General features: G+C 35.3%; 3 protein-coding genes across 5 annotated transcripts in view; 1 reads left to right on the top strand and 2 right to left on the bottom strand.

Annotated features, from left to right (window-relative positions):
• Nucleotides 1–6,373, top strand: part of LOC106062301 (uncharacterized) — a 46,681-nt gene extending 40,308 nt beyond the window's left edge. For 2 of the 3 annotated variants that reach the window (XM_056030587.1, XM_056030588.1), the window contains 4 exons: nucleotides 1,207–1,350; nucleotides 2,508–2,696; nucleotides 3,346–3,446; nucleotides 4,897–6,373. In XM_056030587.1, coding sequence (XP_055886562.1) covers nucleotides 1,207–1,350; nucleotides 2,508–2,696; nucleotides 3,346–3,446; nucleotides 4,897–5,487 — 1,025 coding nt within the window. In that variant the 3' untranslated portion in view covers nucleotides 5,488–6,373. The remainder of the gene's footprint in view (nucleotides 1–1,206; nucleotides 1,351–2,507; nucleotides 2,697–3,345; nucleotides 3,447–4,896) is intronic. The other variant, XM_056030589.1, reaches the window with a different exon arrangement.
• Nucleotides 6,374–8,896: 2,523 nt separating this feature from the next.
• LOC106062353 (uncharacterized) lies at nucleotides 8,897–12,155 on the bottom strand. Its single transcript, XM_013220620.2, has 3 exons — nucleotides 12,000–12,155; nucleotides 10,256–10,364; nucleotides 8,897–9,612 (listed from the first exon to the last, which is right to left on the bottom strand). Exons 1-3 carry the CDS (start codon nucleotides 12,104–12,106, stop codon nucleotides 9,403–9,405), a joined length of 426 nt encoding a protein of 141 aa, XP_013076074.1. The 5' UTR covers nucleotides 12,107–12,155; the 3' UTR covers nucleotides 8,897–9,402.
• Nucleotides 12,156–12,997: 842 nt separating this feature from the next.
• LOC106062308 (kelch-like protein 21) lies at nucleotides 12,998–24,852 on the bottom strand. The gene is made up of 2 exons (XM_013220581.2): nucleotides 24,714–24,852; nucleotides 12,998–20,602 (listed from the first exon to the last, which is right to left on the bottom strand). Exon 2 carries the CDS (start codon nucleotides 20,465–20,467, stop codon nucleotides 18,749–18,751), a length of 1,719 nt encoding a protein of 572 aa, XP_013076035.2. The 5' UTR covers nucleotides 20,468–20,602; nucleotides 24,714–24,852; the 3' UTR covers nucleotides 12,998–18,748.
• Nucleotides 24,853–25,393: the final 541 nt, after the last annotated feature.

The following is a 25,393-nucleotide window of genomic DNA, read 5'->3' as shown; positions in this document are numbered from 1 at the left end:
TCATCTCTCTTATTTCATCACTCTTATCTCATCACTCTTATTTCATCACTCTTATTTCATCACTCTTATTTCATCACTCTTATCTGATCACTCTTATTTCATCACACTTATCTGATCACTCTTATTTCATCACTCTTATTTCATCACTCTTATTTCATCACTCTTATCTCATCACTCTTATTTCGTCACTCTTATTTCCATGTATTCCTTTTAAACAAGTTGTTTTGTGCCATCCTCTCCATCTACTCGTCGTGTTTTAACAGCAGACGTCATCAGTTAATCATTTTAAGGCAAAGCTCAACAACCTGCAGGTCAACAACTTAATTAACAAAGGGGGAAACAATTTAGTTTTTCTTTTTAAAAAAAAAATGAATTCGAAGTTGTCCTTCCACAACGAAACGTTTTATTTTAGCCCAATTCTCTGGCTCTGTCCCACCCACACTTAGCATTTTTTAGGATTTCTTTGGCTCCTCACATTTTGTTCACCCACACAATTAACATTTGTAACTTTCTAATTCGTTTTTTTTTTTTACATTCAATGTTACCACGTAATTAGTGTTAGAGTTAAGGTTAAGGTTAGGTCTAATATCCACAGCACCTATAATCATATAAAATGTGTACTATGTGTGTCGTTTTATCTTATATCTTATCTTATAAATTACAGACGTTCCTTCGAAAATGAATATTATTACGTCCTGCGCGTACGCATGCGCATAAGTAATTGTGCTTGAGTTCTACGACCTTTAAATAAAGTTTAGACGAACAGCTAGTTTTGTTGTTTTTTCACAGACTTATGTTCGAATGTTCTAGGTACCTTTAGAACAGGAAGCGGGTTGCCTTAATCAGACTTAGAAAACGAATTGTTTAATTAAGTCTCTTGTTAGCACGAAGGACTGCGAAGACCCAATTAATACTTTTATTTTATCTTGGAAACTTTGTCAATGATAAGACAGATCCTTAACTGGTATGATAAGTATTACATTATAAGATAAGTATGTAAATGACAAGTACTAAATGGTAATATTATCATTAAATGATAAGTATGTAAATTATAAGATAATGTATTAAACGATTACATAAGCGTGTAAATGATAAGGTAATGTAGCAAATGATAAGTGTAAATGGTAAGAAAATTCATTAAATAAAAGATAATGTAGTAAATGATTAGATAAGCATGTAAATGAGACTCATTCTCTTTTGTTTCAGATGGTCGTCAGTACGATGCTTTTGTTTCCTATGCCTCTGCTGACCTTGACCGTCAGTTCGTGATTCAAACCCTGGTCCCACGACTCGAGGGCCGGATGTGCTTTACTTTGTGCATACATCAGAGAAACTTTGTCCCAGGACTTTGTAAGTAGACGTACTATACCAAGTAAAACTCTCTCTCTCCTTTCTCTTCTCTCCCATTTCCTTTCTTTCTCTCCCATTTCCTTTCTTTCTCTCCTCTCTCTTACTCCCTCTCCATAATAATATTCAATAAAATTGAAGTATAAATTGCGAGTTATAGTTCCAAATTTATTTAACTAGAAAAATATCAGACTGAGTAAAGGTTGGGAAAAGGCGACTATGAAAATATTACCTAAGTTTAGAACTCATCTCAATCATGACTCTTATACTGAAAAATTTCGTTTGAATTCTAACTTTTCCAAAGCAAAGTCTTTCTTAAAATAATTTATTTTAACTGTGAATAGACCTTGATTTTAATTATATGACTGTATAGAATCTGGCCCTTGCTGTTTAGAGAGAGAGTAGTCCTTAAGGGACTGCAGGCACGACATGGCCTAAATTGTGCCGATGTGCCTCAAATCAAAAATCAAATCAAATCAATCTTAAAATAATTATGATAAATTCATGTGAAATTACATAAATTCTGTCTAGAAAGGGGAGGGGCGGTAGAGTGAAAACGATTTATCTTCGCTCCTTTTTATAATTTCTTCTAATGATTGCATTTAGCATTAAAAAATAGGGGTGGGGCGACTCGATATAAGAATTTAATTTAAAACACATATAAATTATATTAGTGACAATTTTGTTTTTTACTTTGTAATTTCTTAACTATAATACAAAAAGAAAAAGTATTGGTTTGTCTGATGAGTGGAAGGCGATTGCATGTATCGCCCCTCCCACCTGGTACAACCCTTTTTCATTTTATATTTACTAATCATAAAAATTTGAGATTAGAGTGTAGTGCGACATAATATTCAAAATGGCTTCACATATCAATACGTAGTTTATATTATATAGATATTCAACTAATTTTGTTCACGAACTATGATTTCTCCGTAAAAAAAAGGGCCGCCCCCCCCCACTCAGAGGGCTAGAGTGGGGAGGGCAGTACATGCGATCGCATGGAAGTGGGAAGTGTCTAATTTTGACCTTTTTGATCTAAATGAAGCTGCATGAGATTGGATAGGAACCTAGGTGGGCACCCGAAGCTATCTTTTTTTTTTCTACTTCTTGATACACTCCACACATAGTATATAGATATATTCTATTCTATCAACAAGTGTCCACCTTTTCGTTCGGGTCTCACGCAGATATAACAGATAATATTACTGAATCTGTGAAGAAGAGTCGACGAACGCTCCTCATCATCAGCCCAGCCTATATCTCCAGCGGTTGGTGCAAATTTGAATACCAGATGGCGCTGCAAGAAATGCTGACGGAGAAACACAGAATACTTCCCATCATTCTAGGTAATAATTACCATCATTCAATGTAATACTTCCCATCATTCTAGGTAATACTTCCCATCATTCAATGTAATACTTCCCATCATTCTAGGTAATACTTCCCATCATTCAATGTAATACTTCCCATCATTCTAGGTAATACTTCCCATCATTCTAGGTAATACTTCCCATCATTCTAGGTAATACTTCCCACTTTCCAAATAATACTTCCCCTTTTCCATCATTCTTTGCAGGTGCGGACTAGGTGTCAAAATCAGACCTGGCCTTGGCATACAACCCATCCCACAAAATTGTGCCTCATGTCATGGGCATCTAATGTAGGTCATTTAACATCGAGGGCAAAAAAGACCTTCCTTGAGACCCATTTTATGAGATAATTTCTTTTTTTTGGGCTTTACTGTCACCCAAAGAAGACATTTTGGCGCCGACATATCTGGGCATTTACTCGAACACCAATACAACCAGCCCACCCCTGATTCTAAGTTGTACTTCTTGGCATCCAAATTAACTTACATTGCAAGTAAAGATGCCTTCATTTTAAGATCCTGATATTCAGAATATATTTCTAAGTCTTGTCTTTACCTCTCTTCGTTTCATCTGATTGACTTCAATGTTTTACCTCTTCAATCCCATAATACAATATTTTCTTTAGGGGACGTCAGTCACTTAGCAGACGAGACAGATGAGACGCTCAGTGCAATATTGAAATCTGTCACGTGGTTAGAATATCCTGGGAAAGACGCCAGTGAACAGGTATTTGTTCGAAAGGTTGAAATGGCCAGAAACGGGATTGAATGTCGCTATTGGAGATTCCAATAGAGCAAGAATGTAGTGCAGGAAGTGGGATTGAATGTCGCTTTTGGAGATTTTCACGAAAAACAAAGCAATGTCAAGGACGCAAAACTGAACTTCTCTGTTGCCAAAAAAAAAAAAAAATTAATAATATTTCCATGCATTGCAGTTCATCTAGTATTAAATGTATTATCGCTAGTTAGTTGCCCATTTGTTTATTAAATAAGTTCTAAGTCTTAAGTAAAAGCCGAATAAATTTTGGAATCATTTTGTGCCCCAAACGGAAGAGCTTGGATAATTTGACTATGTGTAAAAAAAATGGCATATACATTATCATTTTCTTTATTTTGTACGCCAAATACACCAAAAAAATGCTATTTATAGGTATTGCGTCACTTATGAAATTCTCCAATAAATTTTAGTCTCGTTGATTTCACTTTTCTTTTTTTGTATGTTTGTATTGTTTGGTCTATTTTTCTTTCAAGTTTGTTTCTTAAATCATATTGGGAAACTAACTAGTGCGGTAATTAAGCGGAGTCGAGGCGAAGATTATCTGCTACTTTTTGAGAGTTGTAAACAGAGATCTTTATTATTAAATGTCCTTGACATTCTGTTATATTATGATTTTATTTCACAGTCTTGCTCATTTCATTTTCGTACTTTTTTCTTCAGATTCTTTATATCTCTCCCACTTTTGTCCATATAACTTTCTCTTCTTTTTTTTCTGTCCCTGTATCTTGTTGGCCTCCTTTAGTGGTAGAACGACTATGGTTCATTTCGTAGAACACTTTAACATGTGACTGTGGAGCCCTATTTAGGAGAGATACTCCCGTCCACATATATCGCAGGTTAAGGTGGCCTTCTCTTTGGTGGTAGAGGAGCCAGACACGCCTTCCTTTCAGCGCTGAAGCCCATGTTTTTTCACTGTCCAAAGCTTTATTGGTCGTCTTATGCTTTGTTTTTAATTTTCTTTGAAGTTTGTTTCGGCTATAGCTTTACAAGCGTCTTTGTTTTTCTATTTAACTTTTGTCTTTTGTTTTTAATGAATTAGTATGTTCCGTTAATTCCTTGCTCCAACTTTTACATAGTTTGTAGATTATTATATTTAATTATTTCAAGACATCTATAAACTTGTTTGTTTTTTTTTAAATTTGGTACAGTAAAACTATTGACACATTAAACATAAATAATTTATAAATAAATAATCCACATTTAGTTTATTAGTTTTATCTGATCTTCTAGTAGTATTTTAAAATAAAAATTAGACAGTTATTTTCAATCCTCTACAAATATGTTCCTTAGACGAGTGCCGAACTAAAAAAAAATTTTTTTTTTGACTGTATCAGTTTTGTTTATCTTTGAATTTATTTTTACAATATTATGTTTCTATTCTTGTATTTTCTTCTGACAGGAAACTGAAAGATTTTGGAAGCGTCTAGAACTATCGTTGCCAAAGAAAAGACCAGGGCAATCTGAGCCTCTGGCCAGCCAGACTTGCCTCGTGGCTCCGTCCATTAGCTCCAAGGCAGACCTGGTGGAGCCGGAAGAGAAAAAAGCGCCTCTAGTGTTGCGGTCCTTCAAACATCAGAGCCTACCTGGCCTTCCATTCCAACAGATTGTCCGCGTTCCCGCCAACGATTTAGAGAGCACGTCAAGCATGTCCGAGACGCTCTGTATTCGTCTGGGCAAACTTCTGAGCACCTCCAGAGAGGATGACCTCGAGTCACAAGACGTGACCTCAAGCCAGCTGGCGCTTGACCCCTACTATGTCTCCCCTTCTAAGATGGAGCCACCTCTGCCTGACTACGATTCGGATCTTAAAATGCCGCTGACGAACAACAATCATGTAGGAGATGGCTTGCTTCTCGAAAAGTCGCCAGCCGGCATGGATATATACTCAGCGCCACCGTCTGCGGCAATCAAAGAATTTGAAAGCAAAGACATGTCAGCACTGGATAATTATCTTGGCGATCAGACACTCGTTCGGCAGCTCGCAGTTTGATATAGCCTTCTTAAAGGCCGAAAAAAAATATGTTTAAACTTTCTGCGCCAAAGAGGGAATAGCTGGTATCTGTAATTTTAAACCTCACGGTGTTTAAAAATCTGGCCAACTAGATGGCATTGGCTGCACGTGAAGTTGGTTCAACATGGTCATATCAGTAAACATGACAATGAAACACAGCCGACTAATATTGGTTTAAAGCTACATTTTTAGCCACCATCATTTTTAACTTTTGAAAACTTCTTTCTTTATGCCTATTCTCTTTTTTTAATTGTATAGTCACATAATCGTTAAAGAGAATCTCTCTTAATTGCATCAAATGTATCAAGTGCACCATGTCCAAAGGAACACATTCCGTCATGCATTGATGTAAATGATTTATAGTTATATATGTATGTAGGGATGTTATTGTGTTCAAACACCTTAATGATATACATATTTATTTGATGAGTGGTCATCTAGGTCGGCTCCTAAGTCCTAATTGCCCGCTGAAGCGGGTGAAATATTGATAGGGGCAGGGCACTAAAATGGGAAAGGTGTTTCATTATTTAAAAAAAAAAGAGGTTGGGAGTGATCATTAATAGAAAAAAAGTGTAGGGGAGTGTTCATTTTATAAAACAATGCGGCGGTATCATACACACCCTATTGTTCTTATTTCCTGGTGTTGAAACGATTGTAGTTCTTTTGTTGTCAGTCCCACAATGTTATGAGTGTTACAATTTAACCTTCTACAACTCTACATCATGCATTATTTTTGTAACTTATTGAAAACTTCATTATTATTATTAATTTAATATCATTTTATCATGTTTGCACTTGTAGTGGGTTTTATTTTTATTATCAACTCCATGTTTTCTTTTATAAAATACATTGTATATTTCTAAAACAGTCTTTTATATTTCTTGCACGTTAAGATCTAATGTGGATAGTGTATTCCTTCAAAAGATACTTTGTGCTTTTTTCTCATAAGGATACCAATTAATCAACAGTGTAAATACTGCCTAGCGTCTTACTCCATAAAAAAAAGGTTTATAAAGGTGGCTGCATCATAATTAGATAAAAATATGTCTTCTGGGCACAACTTTGAATACAGGAAATACATTAAATATGTCTACAATTTAAACGGATTGAAAGTGGTTTCAGAGATGGAAGTACGTGGTTCATTAAAAGGTCGTGTCCAACTACACAAGCACAATACACGTAATACCTTAGACAAGTACCATTGACTGTACCTAACTTGTTCTTTATATTGATACAATATATACCTCTGACTAACTTATTGATCAGAAAGATCCTCTATTCCGTAGCCTATTTCAGACTATGACGGAGTGTTAAGGTACACAGTAGAATGGTGGCAGAAGTAGTCTGACGGTGACGAACCAAACTCATCTTGCGGGGCCTGGGGCGGTCGCACCCAAACGGAACTGCTCTAGATAACTTATCCTTTGGTAGAAGTATTGCTGACATAGTTAGTTCATTCATTTACTCTCTGTTTCTTTGAATGAAATAATTGATTGATGTAAAATGTAATAAAAAGTAATTGCCACTAACAGAATGAATTTAGTGCACATATAACAAAGAGTAAAACTATTTTTAAATGAATGAAACTAATGTTCGGCCTATTGAATTATACTTGATAATGTCGAGCTTGTGATGATCATGTATTTAACTTAAGATTCATTACTAGAGATGAGATTCTTAATGAATTAAATAAATCTTAACGTCAGTCATCTGCAGGTCCAAGAATTTTTACGCTCGCTTGGACACGTTAGCCGGATGGAAGACCATCGCATCCCAAAAGTTATTTTTTACGGGCAACTCGCATCTGGCTCAAGAAAAGCTGGTCATCCCCTCCTCCGTTACGTGGATGTAATAAAGTGGGATCTCAAAACAATGAACATTGATACTGACCATTGGGAAAACATAGCCCTAGACCGCACTACGTGGAGAGACATGGTGACCAAGAAAGCTTTGGACAGTGAAAAAACATGGCCTTCAGCTCTTGAAGAAAAGGATGCCATACGAAAAATGGCCAGCTCCTCTACCACCAAAGAGAACGCCACCTTAACCTGCGGTATACGTGGACGGGAGTATCTCTCCAAAATAGGGCTCCACAGTGACATGTAGAAGTGTTCTACGAAATGAACCATAGTCGTTCTACCACTAAAGGAGGCCAACAAGATACAGGGACAGAAAAAAAAGAAGAGAAAGTTATATGGACAAAAGTGGGAGAGATATAAAGAATCTATGGAAATCTCCAAATAGCATTAAGATGAGATTATCTAGACATCCCTTAGAAGGCAATCTTCCAAAAGCACTTTTATGGGAATATTGAAGTAGTGCACATATAGGAATGGAATCTTCCAATAACACTTAGATGAGAATCTTCCAATAACACTTAGATGAGAATCTTCCAATAACACTTAGATGAGAATCTTCCAATAACACTTAGATGAGAATCTTCCAATAACACTTAGATGAGAATCTTCCAATAACACTTAGATGAGAATCTTCCAATAACACTTAGATGAGAATCTTCCAATAACACTTAGATGAGAATCTTCCAATAACACTTAGATGAGAATCTTCCAATAACACTTAGATGAGAATCTTCCAATAACACTTAGATGAGAATCTTCCAATAACACTTAGATGAGAATCTCCAAATAGCACTTGCTGTAAAAATGATATCGTAAACATATTCGCTTATTTATGTTTATAGGACCTGGTGGCTGAGTGGTATAATGCTTTGTGTCGTGAGTTTGAACCCCTGAGGAAGACTGGTAGTTTAAACCTTCGTGGTTTCTAGAATGTCCCATGGGTCAAACCAAGTCCAAAAAGTAATTGGCGTTAGTTGGAGAAAGTGAAGACGGTTGGTCGTTGTACTGGCCACATGCCATGCTCTTTAACCATTTTGATGTAGAAATTAGAATCATATGTCCCAAGAACCGAATATGTGTGTAAGGAAGGAAAGGGAAATTTTCAAAATAATTTCACTTAATAAACATATAAGCTAAACTTTGTAAATTATGATGCACAAGGGAAAAAAAAAGGTGGCACTAATGTATGCTAATTACGTTTGTTTCGTATTTCTCTAATTATAATAAACGAACATAAAATGTAATTATAATTAAAAGAATCTTATCTCCCCCTCCACATTTTCCTGCCCCCCCCCCTTTTTTTCTCACACACGCCCAAAATTTAATTATTTATTGACTAGATCTATATTCTCGCTCTCGATTTAATGTTAAACAGATCTTGTAGGGACCAGAATGTTGTGAGTTGTGAACTTAATCTTTCGTATAACAGCAAACGCTTGTCGACTCTGATTGTGATTTAAATACTGTTGAGTTTATCTTCTCTCTATACGAACATTTGTTTGGACGACAATGTAAAAAAAAAAAGAGTCTCTCTTTCCGTATTTCTCTTTATTAATCTCATGTCATTCTCAGAAACATTGTGTAAATAGACGTTGTAAAAGTAGAACAAGAGATAGAGTTTACCAAGCGATAGATTATGCCAATTAATCTTTGCATATTTAATTTATAACCAGGATGGGAAAAAAAGGAGACAGAACTATGAACATATTTATTCCCACATTTCTCACCCCCCTCTTTAAAAACAGCTCTCTAAAGTTTATAAACGTATAATTATATTACCTTTAACACAGTACAAAAAAAAATGCTAGAGAGGAAAGTATTTTTGCATCCCTAAAACCACACGCGCATTTTTGATACCTCACTCACTTCTTCTGCTCTATATTTAGTATAAAAATACCCAACATCCCCTGTTCACCTGACATGCAGTGTGCAATAATCTAACAATCTCCAGTTGATCTGTACACTTAAGAGGGTAATAATATAAACCATACAACTACAGTCCATCTCTTTTCTCTATCTGGCTGCTATCTCACGGCTAAACATCGAACGTTTGCCTGTAGACCACATCCGTCTCGACTTCAGTGGTCAGGTGAAAATCCTCGTAGATCCCACACTTGCAGAGGTCCGTGGTGAACTTGGCCCGGCGTGGGAACCTTTTCTTGTTGAGCCCCGGGGGAGGGGCGTGGCGTCCGTACACCGAGTTGCTAGTTGAGTAGAGGGGGTGTTGGTGTGGCACTCCGTAACCCTGCAGAAATGACATTTTGGAAATATTTCGTACGGCATATCTGTTGAAGCTTTATATATGTATATGTATATATAATAGATGGATGGTTGAATTGATGGGTGGATAGGTGGATGGATTGGTGGAAATTCAGTCGTATTGTAAATAAGAATTAAAGTGTCGTTTGGACTCTCTTTAGAAGGCTCATTCATTTTAACATCTCATGAAAGAGACGATAGAGATTGAGAGAGATTGAGAGAGAAGAGAAAATTGAGACAGAGAGAGGGGAGGAGAGAGAGAAAATTGAGAGAGAAAGAAGGAGAGAGAGAGTGAGAGAGGTCTAGAAAGATGTATAGAGATCTAGAAAGATATAGAGGTCTAGAAAGATATAGAGAGAGGTCTAGAAAGATAAAGAGATCTAGAAAGATATAGAGAGAGGTCTAGAAAGATATAGAGAGAGGTCTAGAAAGATATAGAGAGAGGTCTAGAAAGATCTAGAGAGATATCTAGAAAGATAGAGTGAGAGATTGAGAAAGAGAGAAAAGATTGAAAAAGAGAGATAAAGAGAGAATACATTAAATTGTTGAGAGAATTATTCCTATAGTTTAGACATTGAATGTTACGACACCTGATCTACGCCCTAATTGTCCTCAATTTACGACATTACCTTCAATCCAACTTTATAACAATCCGGTTTTCTGTTTTCCGATGCTGTCGGGTTGACAATATACAGAGTTTGAGATGGGACCACACTGCTTCCACACGCAGCTTCGCTCCTGTAGGCGAAATAATGTCAACAAACAAAGCAGATACAATGGTATGATCGGAAGAATAGAATTGAAAAATAAAAGCTACCTAGCACTAATAAGAAATAACAGCTACCTAGCACTAATAAGAAATAACAGCTACCTAGCACTAATAAGAAATAACAGCTACCTAGCACTAATAAGAAATAACAGCTACCTAGCACTAATAAAAAAAAACAGCAACCTAAAACTAATAAGTAAACACAACAATAATAAAACAAATAATTATTTTTGTTTTGAAAACATCAGAAGATTTCCCTGGAATCATGCAAATTAATTAAAAACAGGCTGTTTGATTGTCGTTGAGCTGTAAACTTTAATGGGCTTGCTGTGGAGATATGACTTCAATGGGCTTGCTGTGGAGATATGACTTCAATGGGCTTGCTGTGGAGATATGACTTCAATGGGCTTGCTGTGGAGATATGACTTCAATGGGCTTGCTGTGGAGATATGACTTCAATGGGCTTGCTGTGAAGATATGACTTCAATGGGCTTGCTGTGGAGATATGACTTCAATGGGCTTGCTGTGGAGATATGACTTCAATGGGCTTGCTGAGAAGATATGACTTCAATGGGCTTGCTGAGAAGACATGACTTCAATGGGCTTGCTGAGAAGATATGACTTCAATAAGCTTGCTGAGAAGATATGACTTCAATGGGCTTGCTGTGGAGATATGACTTCAATGGGCTTGCTGTGGAGATATGACTTCAATGGGCTTGCTGAGAAGACATGACTTCAATGGGCTTGCTGAGAAGATATGACTTCAATGGGCTTGCTGAGAAGATATGACTTCAATGGGCTTGCTGTGGAGATATGACTTCAATGGGCTTGCTGTGGAGATATGACTTCAATGGGCTTGCTGAGAAGATATGACTTCAATGGGCTTGCTGGGAAGATATGACTTCAATGGGCTTGCTGGGAAGATATGACTTCAATGGGCTTGCTGGGAAGATATGACTTCAATGGGCTTGCTGTGGAGACACGTTACTTAGAAATATACAGGGGGGAAGCGAGCAGAAGAGAAATATGTTATAAGCAATAGTCAATGTTCTATTCTTTTTCTTCCTGTACCTCATGGGGGTGGGTCGGAGCAGAATGGATAGATAGACAGACAGACAGACAGACAGATAGACAGACAGACAGACAGACAGATAGATAGATAGATAGATAGATAGATAGATAGATAGATAGATAGATAGATAGATAGATAGATAGATAATGTCTATGGGATGAATTTCTCTTTCAAGAGATCACTAAATCTGGCAAGAGCCTCAATTGTTCCATCCATAAATGCGAAGGATGAACTGGTCAAATCTAAGAAAACCTGGTCATTTCCATGCGGGACTTTCATAAAACTGGATGGCGGCCCGGTCTTGTGGTACGGGCTCTGAACTGTCGTTCAAGGGTCTCAATGGTCCCGGGTTTGAACCCTGCCCACCGCCATCCCGTGGGAGATTTAAGCTAGTTTAGGCCTGGATCAGTGGATGTGATAATCTTCAAAATCTGAAGAAACATCCGAAGCAAATAAAAACAAAAAAAAAAACAACCAACATAGGTATCAGCAGCAATGAGATGTGTATGAACAAAATAGAACCATGTCGTACCTTAGACATATATCTGCAGATACGCCCTCCTCTGTAAGACCAAGACGTTCGGCGATATTTTCTTTGGCGTCTTCCGACACTGCTTTGATTTGGTTTGGCTCCTCCATAGTAGAGATAAGAGAGTAGTCGGAACTGATTAGTTCCAGTTGGGTGTGCTTTGGTGTATGCAAAGTTTTCAGGGAATTCTAAAGTGCAACAAATAAAGCTCGTCTTTGAGTTCGAAGATTAATGGCTACGCAGTCCCAGCTGTGGTCTACATTATTACGCCACATCTAGCGCAGGCATAACCATTGTCCGCCGGTGGTCAGCTTAGATTTTCTTTTCGCCGTCTGCGTCTGTCCTAGGCAGCGAGTTTTCTTGTGGTCTCAAACATGTATCTTTGTGACTTCCAGCTGTCTTGTTCAGAAGCCGCCTGCAACCAGGTGCTTTCTTCTAGGTCAAGTTGGCGCCTTATGCCACTAGGTGCTTTCTTCTAGGTCAAGTTGGCGCCTTATGCCACTAGGTGCTTTCTTCTAGGTCAAGTTGGCGCCTTATGCCACTAGGTGCTTTCTTCTAGGTCAAGTTGGCGCCTTATGCCACTAGGTGCTTTCTTCTAGGTCAAGTTGGCGCCTTAGCCGTTCTTTAAAGCATTTCCATTTCTACAAATAGAAGCTAATCCCCACTGACCTCCCTACTTTCAAAATTGGAATAATGTGTTGTTGTTTTTTTTTAAATACCCGCTATTTCTTGATATTATTAAATTGCCGTGTGAAAAGTTTTAAGTGTACAAGTTTCCATGAAATAACTCAATCGTTCTTTTATATCCTTAATGTTAATTTTATTTTCAAGTGAAATATTTAGACTACAGTCATCATGAGTCTATATGGACAATAGTGTTTAAAAATACTGGTCACTTTTTTGTTTTAGTTTTACTTGGGGCTCATCGACAGCACTTCTTATGGTAACAGTATCACCAGCCTCAACACGGCAACAAATGATAAGTGAGAACAATACACTCATTGTTTCATGTTAGATTTATTCCAGCACATGTTCATACTTTGTATACACACATACAAACTATACACAATGTCAAAGTATTGCAAGTAAATTGTCATGGCAGAGGAAACAGAAACACACAGGGCCTTAACAGTGAGTGTGTCCAAGCCTTAGTAATGGAGCAGAACCATGCACAGATACACTAGTTTCACTATGGTCTAACTCCAGTAGTACTGCAGTACCATGTACATTTTTTATGGTTTAGCTCAAGTAGGGCCTAGTACTGCAGTTCCATGTACAGATTATCTATATGGTTTCACTCCAGTAGTACTGCAGTACCATGTACAGATTATCTATATGGTTTCACTCCAGTAGTACTGCAGTACCATGTACAGATTATCTATATGGTTTCACTCCAGTAGTACTGCAGTACCATGTACAGATAAACTGCTAGTCTTACTAAGGTCTGCAATCTATCGGCCATAACACACAGATCAATATCTACACTAATCAGCAAAAAAATGCACAATGCATTTGGAATATGATGAGCGAAATTGCAGACTCTAAGCCTATCTTGAATCTAAATGTTTCAGATACCTGGTCATGAAACAAAGAGTACATCATTGGACATTGCCAAGTAAGCTTGTGTAGAGACAAAACTAAAAAGAAATAAACCAAAGCTTTAAAATGCTATCAATGGTCGTAATTCTTAATAAAACACACAAACACACAAGTGATAAATACTGGTAGTAACTAATGACATCAAACTTAAAGCTACACAAATGAAGTATTGCTTTCAGTTTACACAAATGACTTGTTTTTACAAAACAAAAAAAAAAAGGAAGTATAAAAGAAAAGATCAAACAGACATGGGTTAAAAAAAAATGTTTAGGACAAGTTCTGACTTCCAACAATTTGAATGGTGTTGTATTATCAAAATGACATTCTCTGATGATTCAAAGCTTGGAATATGATGAAACATAGAACTTCACTGCCACAGACAAAAAAAAAACAACAACTATTTTAACAAAAAACAAACAAACCTGGATTCTGATTTGATATGAAGCCCCCCTCCCCAAATTTCCAATTTAAAACACGGCAAACAAACAAACACAAAAAAAAAAGGACAGATATTCAATAATTAAAAAAATATATCCATGAAAAAAAAAAAAAAAAAAGACTAGATGTGAAAAAAATAACTGTATAAGTTCTGTAATGGACACAAGCAGAGAAAGAAAATTTTCTAATAAAATCCAAATGGGGGAAAAAAAAATGTGTCAGTGTGGCACCTCTTTGGTTTAAAAAAAAAAACAAAAGTTTTTTTTTTTTTTAGTTGCACTGAGCACAAATAAAAAAATAAATTCAACCAGTCAAGTAGAATAAAATTATCACAAGATGACTCTTTGTCAAAAACTTTTTCTTGGCATCAAATTCAAGTAATAGTTCTGGAAGCTGCATATTTATGCAAATCAACCATTCACTGATAAAGTACGCTGGTAGATAACAGTCCAATGTAAGAGGGTAAATACTGTGTTATGTCTGTTGTATAACACACAAAAATAGGCTTTAGTCCAATTTATACTATTCCAACTGACTATTACAAAATGTGAAATTAAGATTAAAAAAAAAATAACCTATACACAAACAAATTTGTATAAGGAAAAAAAAAGTGCTCTATGTTTTTCCCAGTGTAGTACAAGCTGTTATGAGATAAATGTATATGATGATGATTTTATTGACCTAATAGCTAATAACAAATAATCCCATTAGGAATGTCACAGTTAATTCAAGGGGTAAAAAAAAAGATATATTTGATTAAGTAATATTATAATCTTGTTTCATAGTCTTATAAATCAAACACACATTAAAATAATATCAATTTTGTTTTACAAACTTCATACTTTGTTCCACCTCCTCTCTTTTCAAAGTGAAACCACAATTATCTACCAATCACACAGAAACCATACATGTCAACAATTATCTCCCATCACACAGAAACCACAATGTCACCAATTATTTCCCATCACACAGAAACCACAATGTCACCAATTATCTCCCATCATACAGAAACCACAAGGTCACCAAATTTTCTCCCATCATAGAGTATACACAAATTCTTCAATTATCTCCCCTACATAGAGTACACATGTAGAATACAATATGAGTACTTCTTCAAAACTAAAAAACAGTGTTGTAAGAATTAGAACAATAAATTATAGGCTGAAAAGTGTTAACCATGAGCCAAGCTCATATCCATTGCTTTAAAAGTTGTTGTTTTTTATTCCAATGATTACCATACGTCAGTGATGCCCAAAATACAGCCCATGGGCCAGATCCAGCCTGTGAAGTGGTTCTATCAAGCCTGCCAATACGTTGGCACATTAGGGCCCTCACTCCTCCCATGAATCTGTTCCATGGTGTTTCACACTTTAATGTAAATCTACCAGGCAAAGTGGACGGATCTTTCCATTTTTGTGGAACATAATAACTCCAGATATTTCTTTCATAATAAAGAAAATGTGTCTGTTTTTAAAACAAAACATAATATTAAATGGACATTTCTAATACCACTCTTGGTATATATTCGCAGCACTAACAGCAATTTTGAAATGAAGAGTTAGTGATTATGAGGAGGATGCATGGGAAGACCTGTTCAAAGAGGTTTTAACCACAAGATAAGATAATTTTATTGGTCCAAACAAATGGAAATTCCATTTGACTACAATTATCCACCTCAGCATAACTATTTTAACAATAACAAAATAGATCTATGCAAATACAAATATACAAACTCTCACACACACAACTAGTGCTTTATTGACCTAGCAACACCCTGAGTGAAAGTGGAATAAATGAGTTTTTAAATCTATTTGTTTTAGCCTTAATGGAGAGAAGATAACCACTACATCTAGATCTGACATCGCAGAAAATTTCTCTCCCTTGGGAGAAATTTGTGAGAGTAACTACTGAAGGTGCCAGAAGTATGTTGGATGTCACAGCAGACTGTCAGCAAAAGTTAGCTATGTAGAAATGATGTTGACTAAAATGGAACTGAGTGTCTACGGCCTCACTGCTAATTAATCAACAAAATCTCTATGTCAAGGTTTTGAATCTGGATCATATGATGAGGCACTACACTGATTTTATTTTAGAGACATGAAATGTCAATTTTTAAGGCAGAGAAATCAAAGCAATCAATACAAGTGTCTCAAATAAACAACTCATGGTTGTGAGATTTGGCAATTTTATGTGGTATCATGTCACATCTGAGTAAACTCTGCACCAAACTACAAGGGAATGATAAGTTGATTGGCATGACTAGGCTGACATAAGAGATTTTTTAATAAGGAAACTGCAGCTCTCCATTCAACAAGTGGGTCACTTCCCAACCTGGACAGCTCTACAAAATTAGAAGCAGCTAAATATAATATGTCTTTCCCAAAAGTAAAAATGATACAACTTCTCAGGCTGTGAGGATATTTTTAGTGAAAGGTATCTGGATTTTCATATTTTAAAAATGTTTTTTTTTTTAAATTTGTTTGCAGTGCTGTGTCAAATCCCCCAACAGATCTGTAACTGGAATTGATTGACTTACAAAGCCAGACATTCCTGCACGACCAATTTTGAGCGATGCAGACAATTTACACCTACTCCATGTTGCCTGCAGAAACTTTTCTCAATCTCAGAAAACAATCGCTATGGATTGTCACAATGTTTACAAGCACTTATTTATGTGAACAAACTTTTTCAATAATGAAACTGTCAAAACCATATACGTTATCATTTCACAGACGAGAATCTAGGTCAGAGCTCCAGCTTGGTGGCTCATCTATGCAGCCAAATATTCAGAAGTTGGTTTTAGATTAACTGCAGACATGCCATTAATATATGTAAGAATTAGATCCATGGGTTTCTAATAAAAAGTGTCATGTCATTTCTTTTTTTTTTTTTTTTGTGTTCATGTGGCCAACATCATGAGTGTTAGAAATTAAAATGGCCTGCAGACCAAATTAAGTTGGGCATCACTGCTATATGTAAATAAAATATCTTAGCTATATGTAGAGACAATAGTTGCCCACAGAAAATAAAAGTTAAAAAAATAATTGAAAAAAAAAATACAGAACAATGTAGATTAAATTAACATGATCCAATTCAAACCCCTTAGAACAGCATTTCTCACAATGAAGGGCATCATTAGTAAAAGTCTGAGGAACACCGCCTTATAGGCAAGTTGAGGATAATGGGTTATCTCATGTTGAAGTACATTGGAATCAAGCATGGAGATGAAAACAACATAATCGTAGGCATAAGTATGTCAGGAATGACTTGGCAACCAAAGGCTCCTTCTTTTCCACATGGTGTGATGCACACATTTTGTAATCAAGATACAGAAAAATGTCCCAATATATTTTGATTTTACAACATATATAATATACATATGAGTGTTGTAATAAATAAATTTAAAAAAATCTAATAATTAAAAACAATTTTCAGCTATAAAAATTATTTTCTAAGCAAGTACATACATTTAAAAAAATTCTACTAAAAAGAATAATCATATATCTTTACAAATTAGAATAACAACTTATATTCAGTATATATTCAAATTATACACAGGTTTTTTTAAATGTTATAAACTAGCATGAAGTATTTGCATTTAAATTATTAGCTTTTTTAAAAATAAAAGATTAGATAAATCTCACTAATAGGTCAGCATGTGACAATTTTAGGGGCATCATGTTCTTTTTTTAAAATTTCCTTCTGTTTTGGAATATTTAATGAAGTTTTAAACACATAATGCATGACTTATTTAAATGAACATTATTAATTAAAATCCCATATATAATATGTATAGTAACTTAGTCTTTTTCATGTTTATTATTTAACATAAATGAATAAGTTTGCATATTTTTTAAAAGATTCCAATTAATTGTTGTTTATATCATTTTTCTATATTTGTAATAAAAATTATATATATTCATATATCCTAAAGCTACATGTTATCTTTAGAAATTGAGCTAAGACACAGTTAATTATAATACCAGATAAAAGGTATAAAGTGTAACAAAACTATTATAGAATAACCCAGAAAAAACAAAAAAACTAACTAATAAAAAAGTTGAGATAAAAACTATTAATTTGAATATCTTTCAGAGTGTATGAGACCAGTACTAAAAGTAATATCCATGTTAGCACCAAAGAACATTCACATGCTTTGAGTTTAGGAATACTGATGGCAGAGTATGTACATTTACATAGATTTAAAGATTGCTACACAGGCACAAATTGTTTGAATTGGGGTAGATCTAGTTTTTTTTTTATTGAGCTAACGGATGAATGAAACTTTGTAGGAATGAAAGGAAAACGTTCTATGATAAAATATAAATACTGAAGATGTATATATTTTTATGGAACAAAAAATATAAAAGTTATGATCCTCACAATAAGACAAACAATTACTAAAAGCATTGATCCTTATGGAGCATGCCCTTTGTTCAATTTTTTGTGTAGTGACATAAATCTTACAGTAAATAATTTTAGAATATGGGAAAGGAATGTCTGAACATACTTTGCTTTCATATCTTATTTTTAAAAAAGTCAAATTCACTTGAAAATAAAATTAATTTAGAAATGGTTAATGTTTGATTTTTTGTTGTTGTGTTTCAGTAGTGATCAAACATATAAAAAGTAATTTCAAACACACACTCACATTCAATAAATATGAAACAAAAGTTCACAGAAAAAAAAAGAAATTCACGCTTCAATGAAATATTTCAACACATTTTTAAAGTTACGCATCCGTGAACAGCACGGCTTTCAATCATTGGTTTTTCCAACATCCATTCACCTGTGCTGGGGTCATAACTCTCAACCTGGTTTGTTGCTTTATTACTGATTTGCCCACCAGTCACATAGATCTTACCATTGACTACTGTTGCGCCACTGTAAATCCTTGAGTCCTGCATTTTTGGTAGAATTTTAAATGTTCTTTCTTTGTCGTTCAGGGCAATCATTTTTTTTAGATCTTCCCATATGATGTAGAAGACGTTGTTTATCACTACAATTTTAGCAAACCTTATGTTTTCAGGTAGAGTGAGCTGCTCACCGCTGGGGCGGATGACATCGTCAACTATGCAGTAGATGTCCAAGAATTTGTCCACAACATCTTCTCCTTTTAATCCTCCAACTTCGAGTATGGTGTTGTTGTAAGGGACAACACAGGACTCTATTCGTGGGCTAGTTGTCCTTCCAGCTGCTGTCCAAGTGTTGGACTTTGGGTTGTAGCACTCAATAGTCTCGACATTTAGCATTTTTCCTTCAAACCGAACACCACCAAGTATGTACATGATTTTCCCAATAATTGCTGCAGAATGGCGGGCACGGGCTTTCAACATAGGTGAAACTGTATGCCATCTTCGTTCAACAGAGTCAAACTTCCACACTTTTGATATTATTTTGTTATCCAATATCCCTCCAGCAACATAGATACAGTTAGATAAAACAGCTACACTGCACCAGGTAACAGGCTGGGGCAGGTCTGCCAAGCTGAACCATTTCTCTTTATGTGGGTCATACATCTCCATGCTGCTCACTGGGCGTCCATCAGCAGATATGCCACCAACAACCACCACCACATCTTTGGCCACTGTAGATGGTCGAGGCTGTATGAACATGTCTTGCTTGCTTTTCCTCCGTTTTCCAGGTTGAGTCTCATGGAATGATTGCATTAAACGAGCATCCTGAATTAAGGATAAGCACTTTTCAGACTCACAGATCAGCGAGTCCACTTCCAAAACTTTTAAATCCAAGTAGATGAGTCTTACATTCTCTAATAGTTCTGAAAGATATTTCTGACGATTCTCCAAATCAAACTCCACCCAACTTTTCACTGCAGAGTATACTGTCTGTTCAGATCTTACGTCAATATGATCAATAGAGATGTAATGCTGAAGTCTCTCAAAAGGAAGTTCTAAAAACTCATCTGACTCCACAACAGACGTGAAGTTTTCCAACACAAATTGATGGGCTTTAGCCTGAAGGTTTTCACAGCAGTGTAGCTGAGCAAAAATTTCAATGCCAAGGCAATTAGATGGATGGAGCTGCTGAAGCAGAAACTCCTCGCAGAGTTTTACTATGGCTGGGTATTGAAATAGGTGAGCTGCAGCCAGCATATCCTGAGCGTTGCTTGTGTTAATTTCTATTTTACCACTATATGCATAATCAATGACTAGTTCTAGTATTCTTGGAGAAATCTCGTTGAAGTTTATTCGACTTTCCCGACTTTCTTTTAAATCACTGGTAAACATTGCTTGGAAGTAAGGGGAGCTGACTGCTAAGACATTCTTATGGCAAGGAAACTCCTCATGGCCCACGCAAAGAACAGCATCAGTAAACAAGGCTCCACATCGGAACTCATTCAGTTTTTTTAAAATGCTTTGAGCATAGTGAGCCTCATTTAAAATTTGGGAAATCATGTTATTCACTGTCGTCATTCTAGTAGTTCTGTATTCTTTTATCTATGTAGCTCCTTTAAGAGATAACTGCATGATAGGATGCATACTCTTCAGAATCAAAGCAAGTTTTTTTTTTATTGTAAAAGAGCACATCAAGATCCTCAGTACGCACTTCTGTTGAAACAAAAAAGGTTTAAAATTAAAATAAATACCAATATAATAAAAATACAATTTATTTAGTATTTTTAAAATACTAAGTGAAGTTGAGGTTGTTACTCTTTGTTTTAACTTTCATAGAAACATATACCATAAACCAGTGTTGGTAAAATTAACATGAGAATGTACACATTTTTCTTTGATTTTTTGTTTAAATTGCTTTTTTCATAGTGCATCGTTCATGCTATAATATAGCATGCCTTGTGTGATACAACCCAATGACATTTGAGGACATGTGGGAGAGGAAGTATTGGAGAAGGCTTCCATGCTGCCCTTTAACACTCAGCAAACATAACTCATTGCTAGTTGGGTTTCGAACTCAAGCCCACTTAGATAGGTATGCCACCCAGCCACAAGTTTCATTTAATAATAAAGTCATGAAAACATAAAATGGGTCAATTAACTTTAGACATTACAGCTGTAATAGTAATAATAAATACATTTATATTGTGCTTTTACCATAGAGATATATATAGAGATATATATATATATTTGATGAGGGTAAATAGACTACTGCCCACAATGTAATTTACAAACATCTAGGAAATGTACAGTACATATGTACATTATTTTTCAACGTAGTCTCCTCTTGCTTTTCAATAAACTTGACCGCAATCGTTGCAGTGGTGCTGTTACAGTGGTGGCCTTAGCATAATCATATCATAATCAGGGCCAAAATATTTGTATTTGAACCCCCCCCCCATACACCCCTCCTGCCTTCCGCCACAAAAATGGAAGACTGAACTATGTCTTCTATGCTCTTATTTGGTGCAATCAGAGACTGTCAGAGAGCAGAGCAACCAACCATGGTTAACGACAACTATTGAACGATGATAAAATAAAAATGAATGATCAACAACTTGAATCGTCTAGATTCTACACTGACTACAGTAGTACAGTCTACTCTTGTCAGTCTGATCAGTCTTGACAAACAAATAAACATTAATTTAAATAATATATAACATAGAGTAGTTTATTTAATCCGGACATTACATCTGTTTTCGTGGTCATTAAATCTTTATTTTGATATTTAATATGAAACTAGAGCGCTGTATAAAGTACTTGTCCATTTTCCAATGATTCTAACCCAATTTCCTTTCATTTAGCTGTCTTTTTATGTAAGAAAAAAAGATTTTCAAATTTGTAAGTCAGGTTGTTGTTTTTTCCTATGTTACCCGGATGACTTTACCTCTTCCAAAGGTTAAGGCTATATTTTTTGGTTGGCTAAGTCTATGCTAATGAGCCCGGCAATATTTATTCTGTTTTTGGAGCCGATTTATTTAATTCATAAGTTATTTGATTCCATACAAAAAAAAATTAATAGGGAGGTAAATGAAATTATGATTTTCTTACCAAAATTTATTTCGGACAGCCAGTTTCGGACATCAATGTTAATGATCTTATATTATATTTGTTTGTTTGTTGTTGTTTTTTAATAGACATGGTTCATCCAACTTTTGTGAAAATGAATTCCAGACATTTTTCAGACTTTTTCCAGACATTTATCTTATGTTTTCCAGACTCACTAACAGTTAAGTGGATGGCCACCTGGGCATGCCATATGCGCTCTGGATTGCTGTATTGAGTTCAAACCCTGCCAATAACTAACCCCTGCCGTCCTGTGGGAGGTTAGGACTAGGGTGTGATAATAATTTTCAATTATGAAGGAACATACGAAACAAGGAAGGAAAAAAGTCACTAATCTTGTAGCACTTAGACTTGGGCAATTTAATATAGGCCTATATAGTTTAATAGGCCTAACTTAGTTGTAAAATCTTATTCTAAATCTCATAACTAGTCCAATAGTTTTATAATTTTTATATAGATTTTTAGTGGCTTAAACATTAGATACTAGTTAAAAGTAAAGACTTATTTAGACTAGCCTAGGTTCTACTGGAGGAGATAAATAAAGATCTAGAGTTAGAGTAACTGTATTGAAATTTAAATTTAATTTGTAATAGTGGCTTACTTATGTCTAATTCACAATAGGCTATGCCTATGATGCCTATGTCAATATTGACTTGTTTTTTTAGCTTTAGCAGGGTAAAAATTGATAATATTGATATCTAGATCTAAATCTATAGGCCTATCATAACCATACTAGATTATAATTATAGATCTATATGCTAAGTATGCTAGATCTAAATCTAGACTTAGATTGACTTAGATCAAGATTAAATCTAGTAGTAGACCTAGTAATCTTAGAAGTCATTTTAGTTTTTTGAGTTCAGGCTCAAGACCTATATTCTACATTGACTAGATTGGGGGGAGGGGGGGGGGGGTAATCGTGCATAGATCGAGACTAAATCTAGGCTAGTAGAAAACCTAGATCTATTAAGAAGTGGTGCATAGATCAAGACTAAATCTAGTAGAATTTAGTAGATCTAGTAGACCTAGAACAGATCTAGATCTACTAATCTAAGTCGCGCATAGATCGAGACTTTTAAATCTAATAGTAGACCTAGATCTAGTTAGTCATTCTTGTGGCCAAGTTTTTTAGTTAAGACTCAAGATCTAAATCTAGATCTATATTATATGTTGACGTCATTGAAGAGATATATTTGTTTTCTTTATTAAAATGGGGGTGGGGGAGTTTCGGGCATGCATAAATAAATCTAGGCCAAAAACTAACTTCCTGACGTTTGGTAGCCTAACTGAAATTTGATCAATCATCTAGATAATATAGACTAATATCAGTCATAATAAACTAGTCTAGGGCAGTCAATGCTTAGATCTATTACTTAATTTGATTTAAGTGTACAGTATACCTTCTAGAAATTGGTTGGCATTTCACCAACAAGCTGTGATTGCGCATGCTTTCCCCTATAACAATAGATCTAATAGGCCTAATGGAAGCCTCTATGCCCAACTAGATCTAGCCGCCTAGCGTTTTACTGGTTACGGTGCCTGAATGACATCGGATTAAAAATTTATTAATTTTTTTCAAATTCCAGACATTTAACAAAATTGCCTCGAAAAGTAGTGATTTTCCAGACTTTTTCAAGTCTGAAATCTGAATTTTGAAATTCCAGACTTTTTCCAGACTGTGTACGAACCCTGTATAAAGAATAAATGGGCAAATGTTTGGAGTGAGCTTGGTATATTGAATGAAGTTAAATGCCTAGATCTAGATTCTAAACCTACTAGATAAATCTAGATTTATAAAGAGAGAATATATAGAGGATTCAGCTATTTAGGCAAGAATGGCTATCCTAACCTGTCCTATACTACAAATTAGATCTCCTGTATTAGAAATTTATCAAATGAATAAACAAAAAAACAAACATTCAACACACATTTAATCATGCAAACATAAAATAAGTCTAAAAGTGTGTGTAGAAGTCACTACCCCAGTGACCTAATTTTGGTAGAATAAGTGTGTAACTGTGTTCATATTTTTATTTTTTGTGTTCATATTTATGCACAATTTGAAAACATCTTAATGATTTCATGTGAGGGGCTATGCCTGGGTATCTTAAAATTTAGTTAATGTTAATATAGAATTAAAATCTGAGTTTATTGATGCTTAAATATACTTAAATATAATAACAAATATAGGTTAGGGGTACAAATATAACTTATAACTATACTATAGTAAAGTATAGTAAATAGTATAACTTATAAGTAGTCATCCTTATTCTCCTTAGATCTAGATTCTAGATGTAATACTTCATTTTCTTTTCTATTAGATCTAGACTAGACTATATATATAATATGTCTATGACTGATACTATGACTATGACTATGACTAGTATGACTATGTCAAACCATTATATAATAATGTGCAGTCAAACTTTGAAATTTTGGCCTTTAGGCAGTATAGGCATAGGTGTCCAAATAGCATATAAACTACTCTAGACCTCTATATTTAATATTAATTTAAACGTTAACTAAATTTGTCTAAAACTTAAAAACAAAGACTAAGTGAAGTCACTATCACTAAGACTTAAGACTAAGAGTTTAGTAAGAGTCAGAGTGAGAGTCAGAGTAAGTAAGTCTAAGTCTAAGACTAAACAATACGAAAAGCATAGGTCTAGAGATCAGTAGACGGATTTAAACGCTTATTCACCTAAATTTAAATGCTTAGTTTCTCAAAACAATTAAGCGTTAGCTTAATATGCTACTAATAGATCTATCATCATCTTTCTTTTAATGAGAATGATGCGAGTTATTGTCAAGTGGTAACCGACTGCGCCATCTTGGAACTAGGAAGTGACGACATTCGGAAGAGTGCCGACATGTCTATTCATACTAAACCAGTTGTTCTTGTCACAATCACTGGCCAAAGCACTGTATTCCAGCAAAAGTACTGGTACTGCTCTCACGCAAAGATTAAATATATGTCCTTTTCACTTTATGATGGGTCAAAAGTACTATCCCGTCTGACATTCGCGACGGCAACTGGTCGAGCGGTTTGCGCGCTGGACTGTCGTTTGGATTTATCGATGGTCCCGGTTCAAATCCTGCCCGCTCCCATCCCCCGTCGTCCTGCAGGAGGTTTGAAATAGGAAGTAACCTATAATCAACTCTGAAGAAACATCCGAAACAAGTAAAAAAAAAAAGGAAAAACATTTTACAACAAACAAACACAATCTTATCACTGTCTAAAAAAGGGCGACAAGTAGGCTACGACTGCTTTTATTGTTGTGGCATTACTTAATTACCAGGAGCAGAAAAAAAAATCCTTGTCAGAATAAGCACACTCCTTGGGCTTGACTGACTAACCGATTCAGAAACCCGATTGGCAGC

The sequence above is a fragment of the Biomphalaria glabrata genome, chromosome 5 (assembly GCF_947242115.1).
Source record: "Biomphalaria glabrata chromosome 5, xgBioGlab47.1, whole genome shotgun sequence".
NCBI classification, from domain to species: Eukaryota; Metazoa; Mollusca; class Gastropoda; family Planorbidae; genus Biomphalaria; species Biomphalaria glabrata.
Note: the sequence above shows the minus strand (reverse complement) of the source record. Positions and strands in the feature narration are given on the sequence as shown.

Bases quoted from the DNA above. Each gene is read 5' to 3' on its own strand.
- LOC106062353 (XM_013220620.2), bottom strand. From the start codon at position 12,106: ATGGAGGAGCCAAACCAAATCAAAGCAGTGTCGGAAGACGCCAAAGAA. The intron at 10,365-11,999 runs GTACGACATGGT...TTTCGCCTACAG, and splicing joins TCTGCAGATATATGTCTAAG to GAGCGAAGCTGCGTGTGGAA. The intron at 9,613-10,255 runs GTAATGTCGTAA...TCATTTCTGCAG, and splicing joins GTTATAAAGTTGGATTGAAG to GGTTACGGAGTGCCACACCA.
- LOC106062308 (XM_013220581.2), bottom strand. From the start codon at position 20,467: ATGACGACAGTGAATAACATGATTTCCCAAATTTTAAATGAGGCTCAC.